The sequence below is a fragment of the Trachemys scripta genome, chromosome 1, assembly GCF_013100865.1.
Source record: "Trachemys scripta elegans isolate TJP31775 chromosome 1, CAS_Tse_1.0, whole genome shotgun sequence".
NCBI classification, from domain to species: Eukaryota; Metazoa; Chordata; order Testudines; family Emydidae; genus Trachemys; species Trachemys scripta.
In genome coordinates this window covers 239,461,843-239,484,328 of record NC_048298.1, presented here as the reverse complement: position 1 = coordinate 239,484,328, position 22,486 = coordinate 239,461,843, and the positions used below count along the sequence as shown (strand labels likewise).

The 22,486-nt window shown below is 45.1% G+C and overlaps 1 protein-coding gene and 1 long non-coding RNA gene across 2 annotated transcripts; both read left to right on the top strand.

The window, feature by feature from the left end:
- Positions 1-307: 307 nt before the first annotated feature.
- SOX1 (SRY-box transcription factor 1) lies at positions 308-4,835 on the top strand. Its single transcript, XM_034758144.1, has one exon. It carries the CDS (start codon positions 390-392, stop codon positions 1,488-1,490), a length of 1,101 nt encoding a protein of 366 aa, XP_034614035.1. The 5' UTR covers positions 308-389; the 3' UTR covers positions 1,491-4,835.
- A 1,370-nt stretch (positions 4,836-6,205) lies between these two features.
- Positions 6,206-22,259, top strand: LOC117870790. Its single transcript, XR_004644038.1, has 3 exons — positions 6,206-6,316; positions 7,381-7,607; positions 22,072-22,259. It is a non-coding gene; the product is annotated as an uncharacterized LOC117870790 (long non-coding RNA).
- The last annotated feature ends 227 nt before the right edge of the window (positions 22,260-22,486 follow it).

The window sequence follows — 22,486 nt, the reverse complement described above, 5'->3', positions numbered from 1 at the left end:
CGCAAGTCACACACAAGCTCTCTAGAAGTTAGCAAAGAACAACAACAACAAAATAGCTCTATTAAGAATAAGGGAGAGAGAGAGAGGAGGGGTGTGCGTGTGTGTGCCGGAGAGAGAGAAGGACATTTCTGAGTGCTCTGCACACTCCTCCTCCTTGCAAAGTGAAGCAGCAAGTTTGCCTTGCACCTGTTTGAGCAGCTTGAATCCAGATCGCCAGCAAGCCTTGAAAGTGGTTTTCAAAGGAGAAAGTTTTTGCCTAAGGTGTTGCCGGTTGTGCTCTCTTTTTTTTTTTTTTTTTTTTTTTTTGTCTTTTCTCGTCCCTTCCTTCTTGGCTCTCTATGTTTGATATTTTTATGCTTGGTGCCGGTGGAAAATAAAAAGCTACTTGAATGTACAGCATGATGATGGAAACGGACTTGCACTCCCCCGGCGGAGCCCAGGGCCCCACTAACCTAACGGGCCAGACCGGAGCAGGAGGAGGCGGCGGCGGCGGTGGGAACAAAGCGAACCAAGACCGGGTCAAGAGACCCATGAACGCCTTCATGGTGTGGTCCCGGGGCCAGCGCCGGAAGATGGCCCAGGAGAACCCCAAAATGCACAACTCGGAGATCAGCAAGCGCCTGGGGGCCGAGTGGAAAGTCATGTCCGAGGCCGAGAAAAGACCCTTCATCGACGAAGCGAAGCGGCTTCGGGCGCTGCACATGAAGGAGCATCCGGATTATAAATACCGGCCCCGCAGGAAGACCAAGACCCTGCTCAAGAAGGACAAGTACTCGCTGGCCGGGGGGCTGCTCAGCGCCGGCTCGGCAGGGGGAGGCCCCGCCGGGGTCGGGGTGGGCATGGGAGTCGGGATGAGCCCCGCCGGGGTCGGCCAGCGGCTGGAGAGTCCCGGCGGCACGGCCAGCGGGGGGTACGCGCACATGAACGGCTGGGCCAACGGCGCCTACCCGGGCTCGGTGGCGGCGGCGGCGGCGGCGGCCGCGATGATGCAGGAGGCGCAGCTCGCCTACGGGCAGCACCCGGGCAGCGGCGGGCACCCGCACCACCCGCACCCGCACCATCCGCATCCGCACAACCCGCAGCCCATGCACCGCTACGACATGAGTGCGCTGCAGTACAGCCCCATCTCCAACTCGCAGGGCTACATGAGCGCCTCGCCCTCGGGCTACGGGGCCATCTCCTACGGCGCCCAGCCCCACCAGAACTCGGCCGCGGCGGCCGCGGCGGCCGCTGCCGCGGCGGCGGCTTCCTCCGGAGCTCTGGGCGCCTTGGGCTCGCTGGTCAAGTCGGAGCCCAGCGTGAGCCCGCCTGTCACCTCGCACTCACGGGCTCCGTGCCCCGGGGACCTGAGGGAGATGATCAGTATGTACTTACCGGCCGGAGAAGGAGGGGACCCGGCTGCGGCGCAGAGCCGGCTTCACTCCCTGCCCCAGCATTACCAGAGCGCCAGCACGGGGGTCAATGGCACGGTCCCCTTGACACATATCTGAGACGGGAGGGAAGGAGAGGGACAGAAACTTGCATTGAACCCGGCTGAACGGTACCTCTGTCTGCCTGGCCGCCACCACCACTTCCCTCCCCAGCGCACACACCCCGCCGGCTCCCTTTTTGTACAGAAAATGTGTGGATGTTCTTGTAATAATAATAATAATAATAAATAATAATAATTAATAATGAGAAAAAAGGTAATGATTGCTCTAATTACCTTTTTTAGGACTAGTTTCTCAAACTAGTTTTTGCGTTTTAGACTGAACTTCTGTGTTTTATTGAGACTTTTGTACAGTATTTATCATTCATCCACGAGGCATAGAGCGTTTTATTTGCTAAAGAGAAAAAAATCACAAAAAGACAAAAAAAAATAAGAATAATCACACAAAGATCTAGGCGATGCCAACTTTTATACCGCAGAAGCGTTACCCGCTTCTTCCTTGGATCGCTTCTTGTGTAGGCTTTTTATTGCCTAATTAAGACAAAGTTGATGGGGAAACAGTTCTCATTTATTACACATGTACTAAGACAAATCCAAAACCACACGTAAAAGTTTTTGTAGATGTTATTGCGGGGGTTTTATTTGTTCGTTTATTTATAAAACTTTTTTTCCCGACTGCAACATTATTCTTGGTTTTGTAAAACTTTATTGTACCTTTATTTTTATTTTTTGTTTTGTTTTTGTATGATTTCTTGTAAATGCATTGTGAATTAATTTTTATTTTAGGCGTTACGAGGGAATTGTGTATATAGTTTACTAAAAAGCCTTTCTGCTAAAGAAAATTCCTAAGGATGCGTTCGTTGAATACTGAGTTAAATAAATTTCAAAGTGGAAAAAGTCACCTGTTTTTTTTTCAATAAACCCGAAAGGTACTAATTTTATACGCATGGTATGCCTTAAAATATAACCGGTAAACCTAGAAATTGAAAAGGAATTTAAAAAATATGATCAGAAAATAACAGAAAACAAATCCCGTATTGTGTTTAGATTTCTCACCATCTATATAAAACTGAAGGGATGAAAGTAACAAAAGTGGTGTAGCTTTTTTTTAAAGATTATTTTAATAGCTGTTAAGTATTGTTAAGAAGGCGACCTATTAAAATACTTTCCATAGTACTCATGGTTCATTTTGTTTATTTTATTTGTGGAACTGACTGTCCAAACCTGGAGTGACTTCATGGCTAGGAAACTTTTCCACCTTGAACTAGGTTAGGGGCTCTTCTCAGGTCTGGACGGTCTGCCTTCCCTTTCCCTCAGATTTCAGACTGGGGATCCCAGCAGCGATGGGGAATTGGAAACCTTGTCCCAGAGGGATGCAAAAGCTACAGCATGTGCACAAGTTCTTCTCCAATCACCACAACAATTGCAAGAGAAACTGATTGGGTTTGAGTGTAATGAAAAACAATCTCTGTACCAAAAATATTAAAAGAAGTCCTGGCCCTCCCAACTCCCCCGAGGGGGCTGCAAACAACGCTGGACTTCACACACGCACACACACACACACACACACAAATCTGTGTAACTGAAATGCAAGTTCTTAACAACTGGTGTGAAAAGCTGTCAAGCAAAAATGATGTATTTGTTCCTAACAGGATCCTGATGTTGTTTAATGCTTTGAAAAATTATTATATTTTTTTCTACGTGTTTATCGGTACCTTGCGATATTCTGGAATTAAAAGTTTGCTGTAAACTTCATTTAATAGTAACGACAGCACTCCGTATTGCATTTAAAAATCATATTGTAGCAAATAAATTTTGAAATTAGTCGTAACATATTTAAACAAAAAAGAAAAAGAAATATTTTAACATCCAGAGTGGAAACATCGTTACAGCAGGCTTTAGAGCATCTTTTTATTGGTGGTGAATAAGTAATTTATCCATCCAAAAATGGGGCAATGTTAGTTGGTTAATAAGGAGCGGGTTCGGTCCGTATTAGAGATTGCACTTTAACTATAATGCTAACATGACAATTGACATATGTAACTCTTTGGAGTCATTTTGATAATTTTGTTTAAACCACTCATTCGTTAAAGTGATTGCGAAATTTTACTGAAAGATGTCTATTGATTTCTAACAAGGTAATAAAAATCCTTTTTGTAACTATTTGGATCCTTTATTAAACCGTTGTGTGTGCAGGTTTAGATTTTCAGCAGAGGAGGTTTGTGAAATGTTCAGTGTACAAACACCGCACACACAAACCAGTACCTTATGGGAAAGCTCTGTAGTTGTGCTCCTTTTAGCCAAGCATGATCCTACATCTTTCTAATTTAAAATAATCACATCTGTACTTTTAAATATGCAGAATAAATTGAGTACCTGTTGAACTATTTCTTAATACGACACACACATACACACACATATTTCTCGCCTCGTGGCGCAATATGAGTGTATATGTACACGCGTGTGTTTATAGGGGTGTATATATATTTAAAATGTTTGGTGCACCCTTGATACATGCCCTTTCTCTAAGAGTTACAGAGTAACTGAAGTTCCGATTTATTAGGGGGGAAAGAAAATAAGCCACTAAATTTGCATAAACAAAATATAATTTGGAAATGCTGTTGTATGCACTGTTCTACATATTAAAATTATGTAATAATCCTTTTTGGGAAAATAAACATTTGAACAGTTCCAAACTAAATATAGAACGATTTCCATCCACTCTTGGTGAGATTTTTCTTTTCTTTCTTCCTTTTCTGCCCTCTCACTCTTCCTTCCCCTCCCCCATTTAGCATTAGCCCTATAAATAATAGAAATATCTGCACTTTTAATTTATCGGGATTAAAAAGAACAACCCCGAATACAGTTAAATAAATTTCCGAGATATTCCGAGCATTCCTTTCAAGGGAATAAAATCCTCTCCATGAATGTCAAAGAGAGAATTACATGATTATGTAATGTATTATCTGCTCATGGTTTATTGGTTTTGCTCCTTTGATTTTTTTTTAAATCGTGTGTGGCTATAGACAGCATCTACAAGCAATATTAAAACAACTTTGTTAGGCGGAAAAATAGGGTTAGGTATGGTAAAATAGTTCATTTTTCGGGCTCTTTTCTTTGCAAGTTATATATAAATGAATAATTTAATATGCAGAACTAAAGATAGGTTTAAACGATTTATGGATTAAGTACTTTACATCAAAAATGTATGAAATGTTCATCCTATAACATGATTGACAGAGCTATTAAAATCACCTATATGGACGAATTAAAAACTACGCATTTCGTTTTCAGTAAAGGAGGAAATTCCAGGCACTAAAAAGAAGGGGGCGGAGGGGAGAATATCGTTTGTACTGAGATCTGTTATATGGAGCTTGGGGGGGTTGGATTCAGGGCTTCCCCCCAGGGGTAGAGATGCAGCTCTGCCCCCCACCCCTGGACACTGCTGTCCCTCTCTTGGCTCCTGGCCTAGCTCCCGCCCTCATCTAGACCTCTTAGGGGAGAGGGACCAGCAGGATCGGAGGCATAATTTGCTAAGGCTGGGGGGCGGCGGTCGATTCTTTCTAAACTTCAAACGAGAAGGCAAACTTGGCCTTGACTCGCAGCTCTTTTCCCAACGGTTGGGGGTGGGGGGACTCGGAAGCCCGGCTAGCTGGGGTGAGGGCAGTGCTGGGCTCTGGGGATTAGGGTTTCCCGCAAACTCCACTCCCCCCCTGGGGGGAAGGGCACTGTGCAGGAGCCCGAGGGCTGGTAAAAGTGGGGGAGGGACATTGGCGACTGAATACGCTGAGCTCTTGGGGGAGATATCAGGCTGTATGAAGCGGTCCGTTCAAATACTCTCTTTGGAAAGGGGGTGGGTCTCCAGAATCTACCCGCAAAGCTGCGGACACCCAGAGCAAAGCCCCTCGATCGCCACGCCGGGAGAGGAAGCCCGAGAGATGAGCCAGGCGGCTGGGCGCGGACCCTCCCTCCCAGCTGTGCTACCTCCTCCAGGCAACATCAGCCCGGGGGAGGGGGGGCGCTGAGCGCTGGGCCGCGCTATAACGTTTTCTTCTTATTCAGAAAGTAGACCCCTCCCCGGAAACCCCCAGCTAATCCGGGTGGGCGGCGGGACACAATAAACTGGGACTGCACCACCACCATCGGCATCTGCTTCAGTGCTTTCCCTTCACCCTGCTTTGTGGCGTGATTTGCTGGGGGAAATGAGGTGGCCGCTCCTATTCCTGCCCTCTCCCATTCCCGTCCACCCTGCGCCCCGATCCCTCTGCCGACCCCCGCCCACTCCCCTGCCCTCTGCTCCCCCTGTTCTGTTCCATTCCTCCCTTCCACTCCCTCTCCCCCCAGACTTTTTCCTTCCCTTCCTCCTCCCCTAGCCCCCGCTCATCTCCCCCAGTCCGTTAGAGCTGCCCCCTTCCTTTCTCCCCTCCTCCCCCTACCTTTGCTTTCCCTCTCCTTCCCCTTCCCCCCTCCCAGCCCCACCCCAGAGCCACATGGCAGAGTGGTGGGCGGGGGGCGGCTCTCGCAATACCCTCTGGTTGTGCGTGTACTCGGGGCAGGTGCTCGTGGGCAAGGACCCCCCTCCAGGCGAGGCCCAAGAAGGAGGGGGCCGGGGAGGGGGGGGGATCGCCTCGGCCTTCAGCGCAGCAAACCAAGGCGCCACAAGTGGCTGCGGCTCAGCGCTGCGGCGGCGCGGGCCGCTCCAGCCGGGTGCCAGCAGCAGGGCTGCTGCGGCTGAATGACGCAAGGGGCCGGCGGGAGGGGGGCTGTTTGGAGAGCGCGGGATTAGCGAGCCCTGACCTCGGGATCAGCGGCCAGTCAAACCCATTTACACTCACCCAGCGGAACACTGACGGCTCCCGCTGCAGCAAGCGGCCGGCCGGGCAACAGGTGAAACCAGCGTCCCCCCGCTGCGCCGGCGTGGGGGCGGGGGTCTCGGGGGAGCGGGAGGGTGGGAAGAGCCAGCGCCGCGGAGGGAGGGAGGGGACAGGAGGCCGCTGGGCCCGGGGAGGGTGGGACGCTGCCGATCGCAGGAGGGAGGAGGCTGGCCCGGTGTGGGGAGGGGCACAGGCCAAAGCCGACAGGCAGAGGCACTCCGGGAGTGAGCCATGCGCTGCCTCTTCCCCTGATGCCGTATTTGGCCCCAGCTTTTCCTCCCCTTTCCCCGCAGGGCAGCAGATGAGAAGGAATCTATGTTCCCACCCGGCGGAGCGTCCGGAGTGCGGCTCAGCCACCCGGGAAAGGCCAGGGCCGGCATGGGCCAGGGCGCAGCTCCCGTGGCCAGACAGCGCCACTCTGTGTTTCACGTGGGGATCTGCCACCTCCTAGGTCGGGCAAAAGGGCTCCGAAGGAGACCAAAACTCACTCCGTCCATTCAGTGCCCACCCACCTGGACTCCTCCCCCGTCCAGAGCCGCACGTGCTCCTGGAGGGGCTTTGAAGACGTGCCAAGGTGCACGTACAAAAATGCCCCTGCACTCGCGTGAGTGTGTTTGCGCGCGTGCAATTGGCATTTCCACGCGCTGAATAAGGCGGCGTCTGCACGCGAAATGACCGCGCGCCCCACCGCCATTGCCGAGCTGGCACGTGCAGTTCTGCCGCTGACGTGACTCAGACGCCGCTGAGACCTCCACTATGCCCGCCGCAGTATTTCTCATGGACTTTTCACTCGGCCTCCAGAATTGAGATAGCCCCAACAAAGACGTACAATGAGCAGGAGACAATCTTGAGGAGCAAGCACAGCCTGGGCAAAACAGGAACTAACGCCGATGAATTCAATCATCCTTGGAAAGAGTCTCTTAAGAATGTCCCGTTCCACTTACAGTGAAACTACACTTATCTTAAGGGTTGGCACCATGTATTGAGAGGGGATCCCCTTGCATGGCCTTTTAATCAAACAGAACTGGTGCCCACTCACTCTGATTTACATTCTTTACCACCTCCTGGGCTTTATAGGAAGGAGAGACCCAGATCAGCCCTGGAAAAGTGCAGCTCCAGTGGGGAAGAAGGAAGGCGGTCACAGCTGGTGGTCACAGGGGTATATGGTGGTCCGTGGTTGAACTGCACCCCGAGGGGACCAGAAGAATGTAGGTCCCACATCAAGGGAGCCCCGCATAACCCAGAGAACAAGAGTGAAATGAGCTCTGAAAAAAGGAAAAACGAATCTCACAGGAGGAATAGGGGTAAGCAATCTCACAGGGCTTGGATGAGGGAGGGTACGGGGGACCCAAAGTCCAGGGAAATGCAGCCCTTGCAGGGCCTGAATAAGAAAACGGAACCTGAACAACTCGATTTCTTGCAGTTCGTGTGAGGAGAAAGGGGTCTCTACAGGCCAAAGGAAATTTCCGGTGACATGGAAAGGGAGTGCTCACAAGGTGGAATGGAGACATTACAGAGATAGGGGGCTAGATCCTTTACTTGTTTACATTGTCAGAGCTCCATTGAAATCAATGGAACTATTACAGTTTACACCAGCTGAGGATCTGTCTCAGGGATCCCTTGCAGATTAAAGGAAAGTAGCTCCAAGAAGACAAGAGAAAGGAGCTCTGCAGAGAGGTAAGTATTTAACCACCTCCAAGCAGACGGGTTTGATCCTAGCTTACGTCATCACCTCTAGGAAAACAACAAGGAGTCTGGTGGCACCTTAAAGACTAACAGATTTATTTGGGCATAAGCTTTTGTGGGTAAAAACCTCACTTCTTCAGCTGCATAGAGTGAAAGTTTCTCGGCTCTCTATGAGCTAAGATCAAGTGTAGCTAAGATCAAGTGTCAGTAGTCTCTTGGTCTATCCAAGGCCGTGATCAAGTGTCTTGATGTTTTTGGTCTTTTGGCCTCAAGATGAAAACCTTGTCTTTGCTTCTGGGACCTTGAAGTGAAAAAATTCTCGAAGGGTACATCTACACTACAGCGGGGAGTCGATTTAAGATACGCAAATTCAGCTACGTGAATAGCGTAGCTGAATTCGACGTATTGCAGCCGACTTACCCCGTTGTGAGGACGGCGGCAAAATCGACTTCTGCCGCTTTTTGTCGGCGGCGCTTACTACCACCTCCGCTGTTGGAGTTAGAGCGCCGATTTGGGGATCGATTGTCGCGTCCCGACGGGACGCGATAAATCGATCCCCGAGAGGTCGATTTCTACCCGCCGATTCAGGCGGGTAGTATAGACCAGACCTAAGTTATATACTGACACATGGAGAGCAGGGAGTTACTTCACAAGTGGAGAACCAGTGTTGACAGAGCCAATTCAATCAGGGTGGATGTAGTCCACTCCCAATAATAGATGAGGAGGTGTCAATTCCAGGAGAGGAAAAGCTGCTTCTGTAATGAGCCAGCCACTCCCAGTCCCTATTCAAGCCCAGATTAATGGTGTTAAATTTGCAAATGAATTTTAGTTCTGCTGTTTCTCTTTGAAGTCTGTTTCTGAAGTTTTTTTGTTCAATGATAGTGACTTTTAAATCTGTAATAGAATGACCAGGGAGATTGAAGTGTTCACTTACTGGCTTTTGTATGTTACCATTCCTGATGTCCAATTTGTGTCCATTTATTCTTTTGCGGAGGGACTGTCCGGTTTGGCCAATGTACATGGCAGAGGGGCATTGCTGGCACATGATGGCATATATAACATTAGTAGATGTTCAGGTGAATGAGCCCTTGATGGTGTGGCTGATGTGGTTGGGTCCTCTGATGCTGTTGCCAGAGTAGATATGGGGACAGAGTAGGCAACGAGGTTTGCTACAGGGATTGGTTCCTGGGTTGGTGTTTCTGTGGTGTGGTGTGTAGTTGCTGGTGAGTATTTGCTTCAGGTTGGGGGGTTCTGTGTAAGCGAGGACTGGCCTGCCCTCCCAAGGTCTGTGAGAGTGAGGGATCATTTTCCAGGATAGGTTGTAGATCATAGATAATGCGCTGGAGAGGTTTTAGCTGGGGGCTGTATGTGATGGCCAGTGGTGTTCTGTTGTTGTCCTTGTTGGGCCTGTCCTGTAGTAGGTGATTTCTGGGTACCCGTCTTGCTCTGTCAATCTGTTTCCTCACTTCCCCAGGTGGGTATTGTAGTTTTAAGAATGCCTGATAAAGATCTTGTAGGTGTTTGTCTCTGTCTGAGGGATTGGAGCAAATTCGGTTGTATCTTAGGGCTTGGCTGTAGACAATGGATCATGTGATGTATCTTGGATGGAAGCTGGAGGCATGTAGGTACGTATAGCGGTCAGTAGGTTTCCGGTATAGGGTGGTGTTTATGTGACCATCACTTATTTGCACTGTAGTATCCAGGAAGTGGATCTCTTGTGTGGACTGGTCCAGGCTGAGGTTGATGGTGGGGTGGAAATTGTTGAAGTCCAGGTGGAATTCTTCAAGGGCCTCCTTTCCGTGGGTCCATATGATGAAGATGTCATCAATGTAGCGCAAGTAGAGGAGAGGCACTAGGGGACGAGAGCTGAGGAAGCGTTGTTCTAAGTCAGCCATAAAAATGTTGGCATACTGTGGGGCCATGCGGGTACCCATAGCAGTGCCACTGACTTGAAGATATAAGTTGTCCCCAAATCTGAAGTGGTTGTGGGTGAGGACAAAGTCACAAAGCTCAGCCACCAGGCGTGCTGTGGCCTGATCAGGGATACTGTTCCTGACAGCTTGTAGTCCATCCTCATGTGGAATATTGGTGTAAAGTGCTTCTACATCCATGATGGCCAGGATGGTGTTTTCAGGAAGAACACCAATGCATTGTAGTTTCCTCAGGAAGTCGGTGGTGTCTCGAAGATTAAGACAGCAAAAGAAGGGAACCTGAAATACGGAGCTGAAGTCATTTTATTCCCCAAAACATTAAAGAGAAGGTTTTTTAGCGTGGGAATAATTTTATTGCCCAGAAAGACAAGGCCCGCAGTGGTAATTGTTTTATAGCAGGAGACTTCAGACTTGGTAATGGAAACTGACTGCTCCAAAGAATATAATGAAATATTTGTCTATGTGGAAAAATATGCAAGGGAAGCTACCTAACAGAAGTTTTGAGGCTGTCGTCATGACAAAAAATGTTACTGGTTTTGTGGGAATTGGAACCTATTTTGCAGCTTTGCAGTTGGATCAGGAAAACGCTGGCGAACTAAGGATGATGGGTATGTATGGTGGGGATCATGCTAACATTGGGCAAATTGGCCTGCGTTTGCCTGAGGACTAATGCAGTACTTGGATTCAAATTGCCTCCAACACACGCATGGAAGGAAGAGCAGGAAATAAAGTCTGATCGCTGATGTAACACTTCCCGGAGTTTGCGAGCAGCAAGAAGAGGGGGACGTTGAAACTACATGTCTTAGACGGTGGCTAGAAAATCAAAACTTTGGGAACTGGTGGCATCTATGCGTCAAGTCTGAGACAGTTTGGGATGCCATCTGAGCAGTTTCTTAAGGCATTTCTCTGCACCATATATTCAGTAGGAGGCACATTTCAAACGAAGTCGTTGAACTCTCCTGACGAAGCATGTAATTATGTTGGTTGATTAATATGATTCATTCTAGTTAACACATCCAGTTCCTACTGTTCCCGCTTTCAGTATGGGTATCTCCCATTCATTTGGAGAAGAAGGGGTCAAGGATTCCCACCTAAGGAAGTCTCCTTTAGCAACCTGGAAAAGAGACTCACTGAAAATGAAGAGAAAGAGGGAAATATCTTAGATAGTCCAAGATGTACAATTGATAGAGGGAGAACATAACTCTGGAGAATGGGAAGAAGTGCAACTTCGACCAGACAGAAGGGGTCCTGCAGCGTGCAGGGAAGTGTGCCTCCTTCTGGAGGAAAAGACTATGCCTGGGCTGAAGAAATAGAGCAGACACCATCACGAGGAAACCTAGACTGGAACTAGGGCATTTAAAAAGTGGAGGCACTGTCACCAGAAGGAGGGATGAGAAAGTTACTCACCTTGCAGTAACTGAAGTTCTTCGAGATGTGTGTCCCTGTGGGTGCTCCACTCTAGGTGATGGTGCGTCCCGGCGCCTAGAGTGGAGCACCCACAGGGACAGCACTCGAAGAAGAAGAGAAAGTTACTCACCTTGCAGTAACTGAAGTTCTTCGAGATGTATGTCCTTGTGGGTGCTCCACTCTAGGCGCCGGGTTGCACCGTCACCTAGAGTGGAGCACCCACAGGAACAGCACTCGAAGAAGAATGAAAGTTTAGCAAGGGATAGAACTCTCCATAACGACTGGAAACGAGTGGTGAACAGCGACAACCTAGGTTCTGGGTGAGATAATTTACCAAAGGGTGGGGGGAAATATGGAAACCTTTGTTTTCTGGGCCATATTATATTGCACACATTTCACAAATATTCAGCTCTTTTTTGAAAGCGGAACGCATACAGAGGAATGACATAGAAAGACTATTTTGCAAGAACTTTTTTTCATTGGTTCGATCTTAGTTAAGTTTGCAAAATTTAATGGGAGACTTCAAGTTGAGAGTTTGCAAACTGTCTTATCTTAAAAGAGACAACGGGTCCTGGGAAGAAAGGTGTAATTTTTCAATCTCAATCAAACATACCGCGCTAATTGGAAAAAGGCCAGGCTCTGGGACACTCCAAATCACATTAGGTGTAAATACTCTCTCTTTCTATCTCACACACACACACACACAGAGAGAGAGAGAGAGAGAGAAACTATTTCTCCCCTTTAGAAAAAACTTGAGTAATCAATTATCAATGATCTGGTTGGCTAAACATATTGAAGTGCTTCCTAACTTTACCTATACCTAAGAGCAGACAGAGAGGTTTGTTTGGAGAGTCTACCATTGAGTCACTTCATGGCTCTCAGTCAAAGGGTACTTAGTGCAGGGTAGTTGGAATTCTTTCCAAATATTAGAATTGGAATTTAGAAAATGAACAGGAAAAATAAAACTCCCATGCAATAAATTTACTTAGACCTTTAAAGGGGAGATTGAGAGAGAGAGAGAGAGAGAGAGAGAGGATGAACACTAGGTCAAGAAGCATCCTTGCAGAATGAAAAGTTTTCCAGCTAGGAAAGCTATACTGGGAAAGGGGATGAGTGTATATTATAGCTAGGCTACCATTCCCCAGCAAGATGCAGATCCCAGACGTAGTGAGGGTGTTTAGCTAGAGATAGGTAAACAGCCAAAATAATTCACAGAAAAAAGTATAAACAAACAACAAACAACAGTGTGTCGCAAAATATCATTAGATGAAGAGGAAGGCCTATAAGCATGCAATGATTCTCAAACTGGGTACTTGGTAATCCACAATCTGGCATCAAATAACTAGTTTAGCATCTAGCAATATACGAATAGGAAAGGCGAAGAAAAATAAGCATGCAAATTACATTTTTCGAAACATTCTTGTGCTGAGCATCCAGTTAATGTGCTAACTTTAGATAGCTGGAAACCATGGCTAAGAAAGATGCCATTAACATTTAAACTAAAAGTTCCTTTTAATACAGCAACGCATAGGTCATAATCTAAATAAAGCCTCTTTATTTGTTTTCCTTTCAATCCGCAGCTGCAGGAGTAAGCCACACATGATTTTCACGAATATAACATTCTAGGAGCTGTAAAGTGAGCCTAACTAGATAAGTGGTCCAATGTCAAGATGATAAACATGTCAAAAGATCCAAATACTTAAGATATGAATACCATGTATTTCTTGACAAAAAAAGAGGGATAAATTCATAGACAAATTTACTGACGTTAGATTTATACTGTTGTTGTAAAAGAGACATTGCAAACATTTGAAGAAGACGCAGGAAATACCCATAAAAAGGTCTCTTGCTATTTGGCAAAATTGTTGGACAATAGCTGGATTGGTACTTTTCATTACATTTAAACACAAACGCCGTGCATTTAAAGGAAAACTTCAGTGTAAATTCACCAGCTCGTTACTCCTTTAATTACTAACGTGCTGTATGTAGTATGTTCTTGTTCTGTACATCTCTGTGTGTTTATAATTGAAAGTAGCAAATGTTATTTAAGAACTCTCTTCAACTTTTCTATTGTACCTCTGAATGGAAGCTGCCATTTTCCTGCTAACAGGCACAAAATAAAAGAGGATAGGGGAAAAAACTTGTTCTGCACTGAGATAATTGGGTACAACACTGGGTTTGGATTACCACGTTTAGATAAATTTCAGTGCAGTGTAACCTCCCCTAGCTGTACCTGTTATCTGAAACTCCCTGTTTAAAATCGGGTCATGTCCCTAGTGTCGATTATTTACATTGAAAATGAGGTTGATTAGCCAAACCTTGGTTGTCAAAAGCTATTTAATGTCTCCAGTTACATTAAATATAGAGTTGAGAATGAGAGAGAGAGAGGTAAGTTTAGCTTTGTTTTAACTTAACTTGTATTTGTGTCCTTAGGAATGTCAAGGAATTTCACATGAAAGCATGAACTGGCCCCATCCATCTCTGCAGGGCGCCTTCCATCCCTGCGAAAGACCTCTGTCCCATCACCCTCCCTCTTCAGCTCAGCATGTCAGACTCCACAACTCCTCAGAGACCAGGTGGAATCTTAGTGCTCTTGGCTGGTGATATCTGGAACAGAGGTCGGACTGCAAGGGGTAGAATTCTGAGTTGAGAGTAGGTGAGGTTTAGTGTCGAGGTTCCACTTCAAAGTGAGAGGGAAGATGATGTGGGCCAGTGGTCTAGCCTGGTCCGACAGTACCAGACTGGAGAAAGGTAGTGGGAGTGCACAGATTGAAAGCCCGCTTTCTTTCAGAGAGAGGCACAGTTTATCTGACTTCGTCTGAAATTCCTGGCCCTGGCTGTAATTAAGCTCAAATCCGCATTCTAAATCCAGCACTTTTCCAGTTATCTTCTATATAGAATGAGTTACTTCCTTCCCTGATTTCCTATTGACTGGCAACAAAATAGCAACTCCCAGGAACTAAGTTTTTACCTGTCTTTTTAAAATAACGATAACAATATTTCCTGCTGCTTTTGAGTGAAGTCAGTGAATGCTGGAATTTGGACAGAGCACTGGAGTTCTCCTTTTAAAGAAAACCTGCTAACATGTGAGACTTGTGACTAGGATACATTTTTCCTGTGCATAGAACACAAAATAGAAACGTTAATTTAAATGGACACTTGAAAAAGAAACAAACACATTCGCAGGGTAATCTTGCAGTACAATAAAAGGCCAAGGGAAAACTCTCCTGTTAAATGAATAGCTCCATTAGGTCAATACCTTTCCTTGTATCGAATCAAAGATACTTCAAATTATAATAGCGTTCTCTTTAATGTTACATCTTAAATATATACATTTCGTATGCGTTTTACAGACTATTGCTGTTTTATCAACACAAGAACAATAACACAGGAGGTGCAGGAAGGAATGCTGCTGCAAGATTTGCTACTTGGATAATTTCTTCAAGGACAATTTCTTTCCAAATAGTGCCTAAGGAGACACAAAATCAGAATTTAGTGTATGTTAGCATAATCTTGTAAACTTCAAAATAAACACAATCCCATAATTCTCAAATCGTCCAAGCATTCTGGAAACTTTACAATACAATTATTGCAAAGTACTAAGATCACTACCACTGACCCTTCAACCATACTGCACAAATATTGCCAAATTGAATTCCCCTATTATTTCTCGGAGCCAGCAGACTGCGGGGGCGGCGGCGCGGGGGAGAGGGGGCGGGAAGAAGAGTTCTTTTTTTTAAAGTGAAAGACATTTCAGAAGTCTCTAGGAAAACGGTCTAAAGCTAGATAGATTAGTATTGTCTCTTGTTCAACCTACATGTCTCCTGCAGGTTATTTTTTCTCTAGTACAAATGTAATTTAATAGCCGAGGTTGATATTGTTTCACTTTCAGCTATCTGCTCTATACTCTGGTCTCATTCTACACTAGATGATTACCTTACTATCCTATATGCACAATTTAAAGGGAATTACCTATTACTTCAATTATTTGTTTCTTATCAACTGATGTTACACTACAAGGATTTGCATTGAAAGGACACAAAGAAGGAGCAAGTCATGGCACATTGCCAAATAAAAGAGTAATGTTCTGGTGAATTTAGACTAAATAATTTACTGCTATATAAAAGTGGAAAAGTGGAAGGTGAACCCTTTGACCAATAAATCTCTTCTGCATGTGAAACCCTTATCTTGTCCCCTCCAATATATTCCACACTAGGAAGCCATCATCATTGGCTCTGGTTTGTTATTTGTAAACCTTGATCTTCTGCACTCGGTGTCCTAAATATGGATAATTAGCATCAGTTTATCACGCCTCTGCATATTTTCTCTTCTCTCCAAACATGCATGCTTCTATTGGCTGCCATTCTGTCACAGAAGATTATGGAGACAGATTGCAGAGAATGAATGTGCTAAACGAGATTAGGAAGGAATAGAAACAGCAACTTGGCCAATAAATTCCTCGTGAGAGCCTTATCATACAATTACACGTTGACTTGTTTCACACTCTCCCAGCCTCTTAATCCAACGCCCCCACCAAGAATAAAATTTCACTAATTTCTGAATTACTGCATAGCCTCATGACTTGTCACCGAGAATGGCTGGAAGAAGCAACACGGTTGAAAATAGCACATCAAACTTCCAAAAGGAAAAGAAACGTCCAAGGCAGAAATAGCTGGAGGTTTAAACCATTTGTAGGCATATTTAAAAGTGTTCGAGCCTCCACCGTTTACGTGGCAAGACTTCACCACGAAACACTGGCGCCTTTGCTTTTACCTCCAAACTTTTGTTTTAAAAAAGATACCGAACTGATGCTGCTAAATTGTTTAAAATTAGCGTTTGCTGCACTGAAATATTACTGCTAAACACTGTACAGAGGTGCCAGACAGCTAGTGCAAAAATACTTACTTCCCTTACTGTTTCTTCAACGTCCCTGAAATTATTGTCGTCAATTGGGAATAGGTTAAGGGTATGGTAACTGTTGGGACAATATACCTGTGCAATTACAAGGAGTAGTTGCCCATTGAGATCTTAGGGAATGGTTACAACCAGTGAAATGGATGAGATCTTTTCAGTGTGGATGTTATAAACCATGACTTCTATTATTTAATATTAAAAATAAAATCAACCCACCTATGAAGGTAGGGACAGTGAAAAAAAATCTCAAATTTTTAAGACACTAAAGAAGTATTACTCACTCCAATCCAGAACATGTATACGTCTTGCATAGCGATGCTACTGTTTGTGGTACTGTTGTTTTAGTTATTTTGGATACATGGAAGGAGAGAACAAACAAAAAAATCAGAAGTCCCGTAGAGACGCCCCCAACTCAGTGGAACTAAATTAAATACAATTAGATTGTGTCCTACAACTTGTTTAATAGTTTTAGCAGATTTAAGATTTTGGCAACTTTCTCTTATTGTAAAATGACTGCTCTAAGGAGACCTTAGCTGTATGAATGGAGTTATTTTTCAACCTAAAAGTGAGTCGATAGCTGCCTACACATAAGCCAGACCTTCAAAGCATGAGTTACTATGAAAAAGTAGTGCCAAGTGCTTTCAAGTTGACTGGCACCATTTATGCTGCACGCTATCCCTATGTCACGAGATGCTGAATAAGTTTAATGCAGCAAGAAGTTATATTTTAATTACTTAGCAATAACAAGAGTAGAGTGGTTTCCAATCAATAATGAAGAAAAGAAAATACAGCTATTTGGGAACTTTTCTTAAAACAGCTAATCCCGGTGAAAAAGAATAAAATACTCTATACAATATATTGTATCATAAAACTCTACCGAAAATAAATGATACAGGAATGAAAGTTGCCACCTTTGGAATTTTGGGTAACATGGCATCCTGAACTGCAAAACAGAGCGTGCATACCTGTTGGTCAGGCCCCTTACATCAGTGGGGACTGGAGGGAGGTACCATCTTACCCTCGGGGATAGTATCTGTAGATACTTTGCTATAAGTGAACAATAAATTAAATCATTTAAAAACCTTTCCTGCAACTATATATCTAGAACCAGGACAATGGGCATGTATGGAAACGCCTGTCGCAACGTCCCTGGGCCCCTAACACGTCGAATCAAAGAGGATTTTTTTTAGACGAGTCTTACACATTGTACAGCTTTTTAGTGGTTTGTTTGTAATTCAGCTTTCTCTTACTTTCCCACCGATCCTTGCCCAGGCTTCCTTCCCCAAGTTGCAGCATGTCCACGCGCAAAATTGTCTACAGCTGAGGGTCACCTTCCTCCATAGCCTTAAAACCATAATGTTGCTGAAAATATTGAGTCGCCTGACCTGGGGAGGGGTGATACTAAGTGAGGAAACCCCGATACCTGTGTGTTACAACAGCAGTCTTTGCAATCTGCCAACGTTCTTTCCCCCCCCCCCCCCCCCCCCCCCCCTTTTTTTTTTTATATTTTTTTTTGTATATCCCCTGAATTGGTTAGTTACATCAGGGAGAGGCGTTTGCCATTAATCTGGGAACAAACTGCTAACCTCGGTGACTGGTATTTTAGCTTTTCTTTTCTCACTTTTCTTAGTGTGGGGAAAGCAGTAAAGCTTGTGTGGACTGATTGTGAGGGGCTCTGCTGGAATTTGGCAGCCCAAAGGCTTGGAGAGCAGCCCCATGCTGACTCCTATTCAGCGGGCCAGTTTTCCGCGAGCTTTGGAAGTTTCACTCAGCCGTGCACTCAATGGCTTCACAAAGCTGATTACAAGCTTCAGCGCATTCCTGAAGGAGCCAAAAGCGACGCAGGTGCAAACGAGCCGAGGGAGCCCCTTATCCCGGTGACAGAATGGGACAAGCTGGGAAAGGCTTGGACCACACAAATCCAAGGCTCACCAGGCAGCAGCAAGCCTGCCTTGGGAACCGGGGGTCATTATCCGCTCCATTCAGCGGGGACCCAGAAGCAGCAGCACGTACCAGCACTGGGGACAGCTCCCCAGTCCCTCTGTCCCAGGAGACAGCAGCAGCTCTTCACCTGACACCTCCTCCCAGTTTATTCCAACCGCCTTCCCTTTAAACTAGCGCATAGCTGCTACCTTGGGTCTATTCCTCAGCCTCTTTCCGTCTCCCTATTGTAACTCAACGTACAATAGCTTTTAGCCTCCCAGTATGAAATATCTATGCTTGTTTTTCTTTAACCCAACACACATGAAATCTCCCTCCCCTCCCCCTCCCTCCTTATATAAAATATTGCTCAAGGATCTAACTTGAAATCCAGCATGGAAAATGAACTGATCCTAAATGGCAGCCTCTTGATTGAAGCTCCTTAACACCACATTTTAAAGTGTGTCTTTTAACGGGGCATTTGAGGGAGAAATAAGCAGATCCTGCATCGGTCTCCCCAGCCCTCTAAGTAAATCCAAGTCCCATATAACCTTACTGCAACTGTCAATATCTAGTCATTGTTTTCCTATACAATGAAAGCAGCCCCCAGTCCCTGGCCTGCCTCCTTCCCGAGTGAGTGGGGGGGGGGGGTTGAAGGAGTCGAGGAGGGGGCTCTTTCTTGGCTGAAATGAGGCGCTGTTGGATTTTATTTGGGGTTACTCGGAGACGCGCCCTCTCCCCCGTTTCTGATTCCCCTTGCTTTTCCCTCAGCCAGGCGAAGAAGCCGCAGTTTACTTTGCGGTGAAATTAATTACGGCCCTTCCCCGCTATCAATTACTGAGAAATCAGCCTTTCCTGTAGAGAGGAGGAATAATCAAGGGGCTTTCAGTCTGGGGAACCTCGGACTCGAGCGCGCACAATGCAGCAGGGGAATTGCAGGACTGCTGGTCACTAGTTTCATATGCAAATAGGACCAGCCTCCAAGTTACTAGGATGATTTCATTTTTTTAATGACTGTATTATTGTGTTGATTTTTAACAAGTCCTCCTCCACATGCCCTCCCTTTTCTTACAGCGAGGGGCTCCTTGTTGCTACCTCTTCCTTGGGGCGCATTTTCTCCTGGTTTAGCGGCTGTCCCACCTCCATGTTAATTTCGCCCCATGGAAATGAAGGCAGACTGGCGGGTTGCTAATATTAAAGCGATCTCCCAGTCCCTGGGCTCTCTCGCCCTTGCAGTGGCCATGCCCCTGCATGATCGTGGTGTGCTCCTGGCATGGCAAAGGCATGAAATCTCCCCCTCCCCTCAGCCCAGGCCCTCCCCCTCCCGCTGAAACCCCCAAGTTCTCGTTGTCTTTCCTGTTTGCAGACCGTTGGGGAGGCAGACAGCGGTGCATTTGCTTGTGTGGAGCACACCGCCTGCAAGCGGTTGCCTTGGCAGAAAGGTGCAGCTTTCTGATGTTCTTTTGTCTGATAACTAATTCAAGTTAATGCGATCTTTATGTAAAGCTAACAGCGGATAATTGTCTATTTTCTCGCCAACAATCTCCATCACAATCACTTATCTGGAAACCTGCGGTTGTATTAATCGCTATATTCCCCGAGATAAGCGTCTCTCGAATTATCAGTAAACACTAGAGGGAAATTAAACAAACTCCAGAGCCACTTAAGTTTCTTCTGCAGCTTTAACCCCATCCATTGCGGGGGGGGGGAGGTAAACAGAAAATCTGGGACCTAAATACAGAGCTAGGTCACAGTAGACGAGAGGTAGGGGTACAGGGGAGATGGGCCTGATTTTGTTTGTTTGTTTTAGGTGACTTTTGTGTTTGAGAAATACAGCAGCACCCTCTGTTCAGTGTCTGGGGCTCTGCCTTTTGTAGCACGTGGGGCTTTACAGGGAATTCTTGTAAATCACGTAATTAAGTGTATTAGAAGCTTCGGGGAGGGGGGGAAGAAGCTAGGAGATAATGCATCGAGGGATTAAGAAAAGTTGTATGGCTTTAGTTGGGTTATACCAAGGAGGAAGGAGTCCCTCCTTCTGAAAATTTCCATATTAGCAAAATTTTGGCAATATTTATACTAGAGAGTTATTTAAACCCCAGGAGAAAAAGAGCGAGAGAGTGAAACTACGGTGGGAATATGTTTTACTGCTTAGATCCCATCAGTTCTGTTAGGTGTAAAGAAATTATAGCAAATTGTTCTGGAAACCCCTCAAGGGAAAACATACTCGTATGGCAAAGATTTTGTCTTTTTGAGATGAAGTCAAAACAGCAGTGTCGAAAGAAATTTATTTTAGGGGTAGGAGTGTGTATGTGTGTGTGTGTGTGTGAGAGAGAGAGAGAGAGAGAGAGAGAGAGAGAGAGAGAGAGAAGCCTGGGACAGTACAGGGTTTTCAACTTTTGAGGAGGGGAATGCGGTTTAATCCATCCTCTCCTCAATCATGACCCTCGCAGATAACCGCTTTCTATCTGCTAACTCAGAACACAGCCCCTTCATTTTTCTGGAAAATAGGGGATTTCAGAGTGAAGCTGCGCGCTGCTTATTAATAATCACCATCACACTTAGCATCTGTATAGGGGCTTTACATGTTCATACCGCTTTAAAAACACGAATTAATTAATCTTGCCATTTGGTTATAGAGCAGGCAACAAAGAACTGTAAAACATGACTTTGTCCTCTGGTTAAATTTATTTATAAGCAAACTTTTACATATAAAAGCCTTTAATTAAGCAGCTGTCTTTTTGGCCGGGTGCGGGGATAGAGGGGGGAATAGATACTTCTGTGATATTTTTATATGTAAAGGCATAATGTTTCCATTAACAACTGATTAGGTCTTTCTAAATATACTAGAACTGCTTAAACTCTGCGGTTGTTTGTTCCTCTTGAGCTGCAGGTTCCCAGGGTAGCTTTTTCTTATGGCATTTGAGAGTCATCCCACTTCATCTCTCACCTGAATCTTGTCATCTCTGCCATCTTGAAGTGATCTGTGAACAATGCAGGTCCCTTGGACAGCCCAAGCTGGTCAATCAGGCAGAACAGACTATGCAAATGGAATGGAAAGGCGAAGCGATGGAGAACACTGGCTCCCATTGTCTTGAGAATTTCAAAGCGAAGCCCAGCTGCAGCAGCGTTGCTGTCTCGGACCTTGGTTGCTACTCTAATGTCATCATTGCAAAACATCAGATTTTGAAAACTATACACTCTGAATGCATGAGCAGCCCTCGGCAAAGATTTAACTTTTCCATAACACGTTTGTGAGTCACAAAAACCTAAGGGAAGAGGTGGGGGAGGAGATTCGAGCACCATTATTTGATAAGATTCATAGTTTCCTCTTATTATTCAATCATATACTATTAGATATCTGTTGTGGATCTGATGTTAAATGTCCTTCCCCTTAGTTTTGTTGCAACGTGCCCCCATTTCCTGGTGCCTCTAGAGTCAAATCAGTTTGTCGGTTCTCTTTAACTTAGTTTATATTGTGCTTTAGCAGTTTCTGAGGAGATCTAACTAGCTTGCTCCAGTCTTGGAAGCTGCTAGTGAAATATTTCTTAACTCTTTGCTTGCAGTTCTTAAAATATGTAGAGCGTTTCGGGGTCAAATAGTTAGACTATGTCTCTGCAAGTAATTAATACAGAAACGTAGTTATGTTTTAATGAAGGCTTTGGCATTTTTGACCAACCAGTTTTTAATTATCTTAAATAGCTGTTCCTATTAAATATACATTAAAGCCCTGTTTAAGATCTTTAGTTTCCAGTGTGAGGACCACAGTTAAATTCCTTAGATGCTACATGAAAATTAAACTTCATCTTATTAGAGTTTAACGCGGTTGAATTGTTAATATGTATTTTTTTCAAGGACTAAATCGCTGAACATGTTTCACTTACAATTTCTTTTCCTTTTCTTTTGCCTTTAGATGACTTTTGTGATCACCATGTGGTTAGCTGAGGAAACGCCTCTCTCATACGCCTTCATGTCAGGAACTGCACCTAGGAGTACACGTTTATGTAGCCAATGTTTTTCCCCTCGTTTTCTCAGTTATCTTTCAGGAACTAATGCACATGTATATTGACTATATTACATTATTAAATGGTGGAATGCTCACACATTTTAATGCAGACTTTAATTTAGACCAGAGTATGTTTAGTATTCACATGCGAATGGGGAAGAAGTATCATCTTGATAAAACAACTAATCTTCAGTGAAACCTAATCGTATTTTTTGCAGTAGCATATACATTTCAACTGACCTTTTCTGTTCTATACCTTAACTCTTTTACTGTAAAGGAGGTGATGTTTTCATGAACAATACGAGTTCCAGGAAAGGGTTCT

Coding starts and splice junctions, on each gene's coding strand:
- SOX1 (XM_034758144.1), top strand. CDS start 390: ATGTACAGCATGATGATGGAAACGGACTTGCACTCCCCCGGCGGAGCC.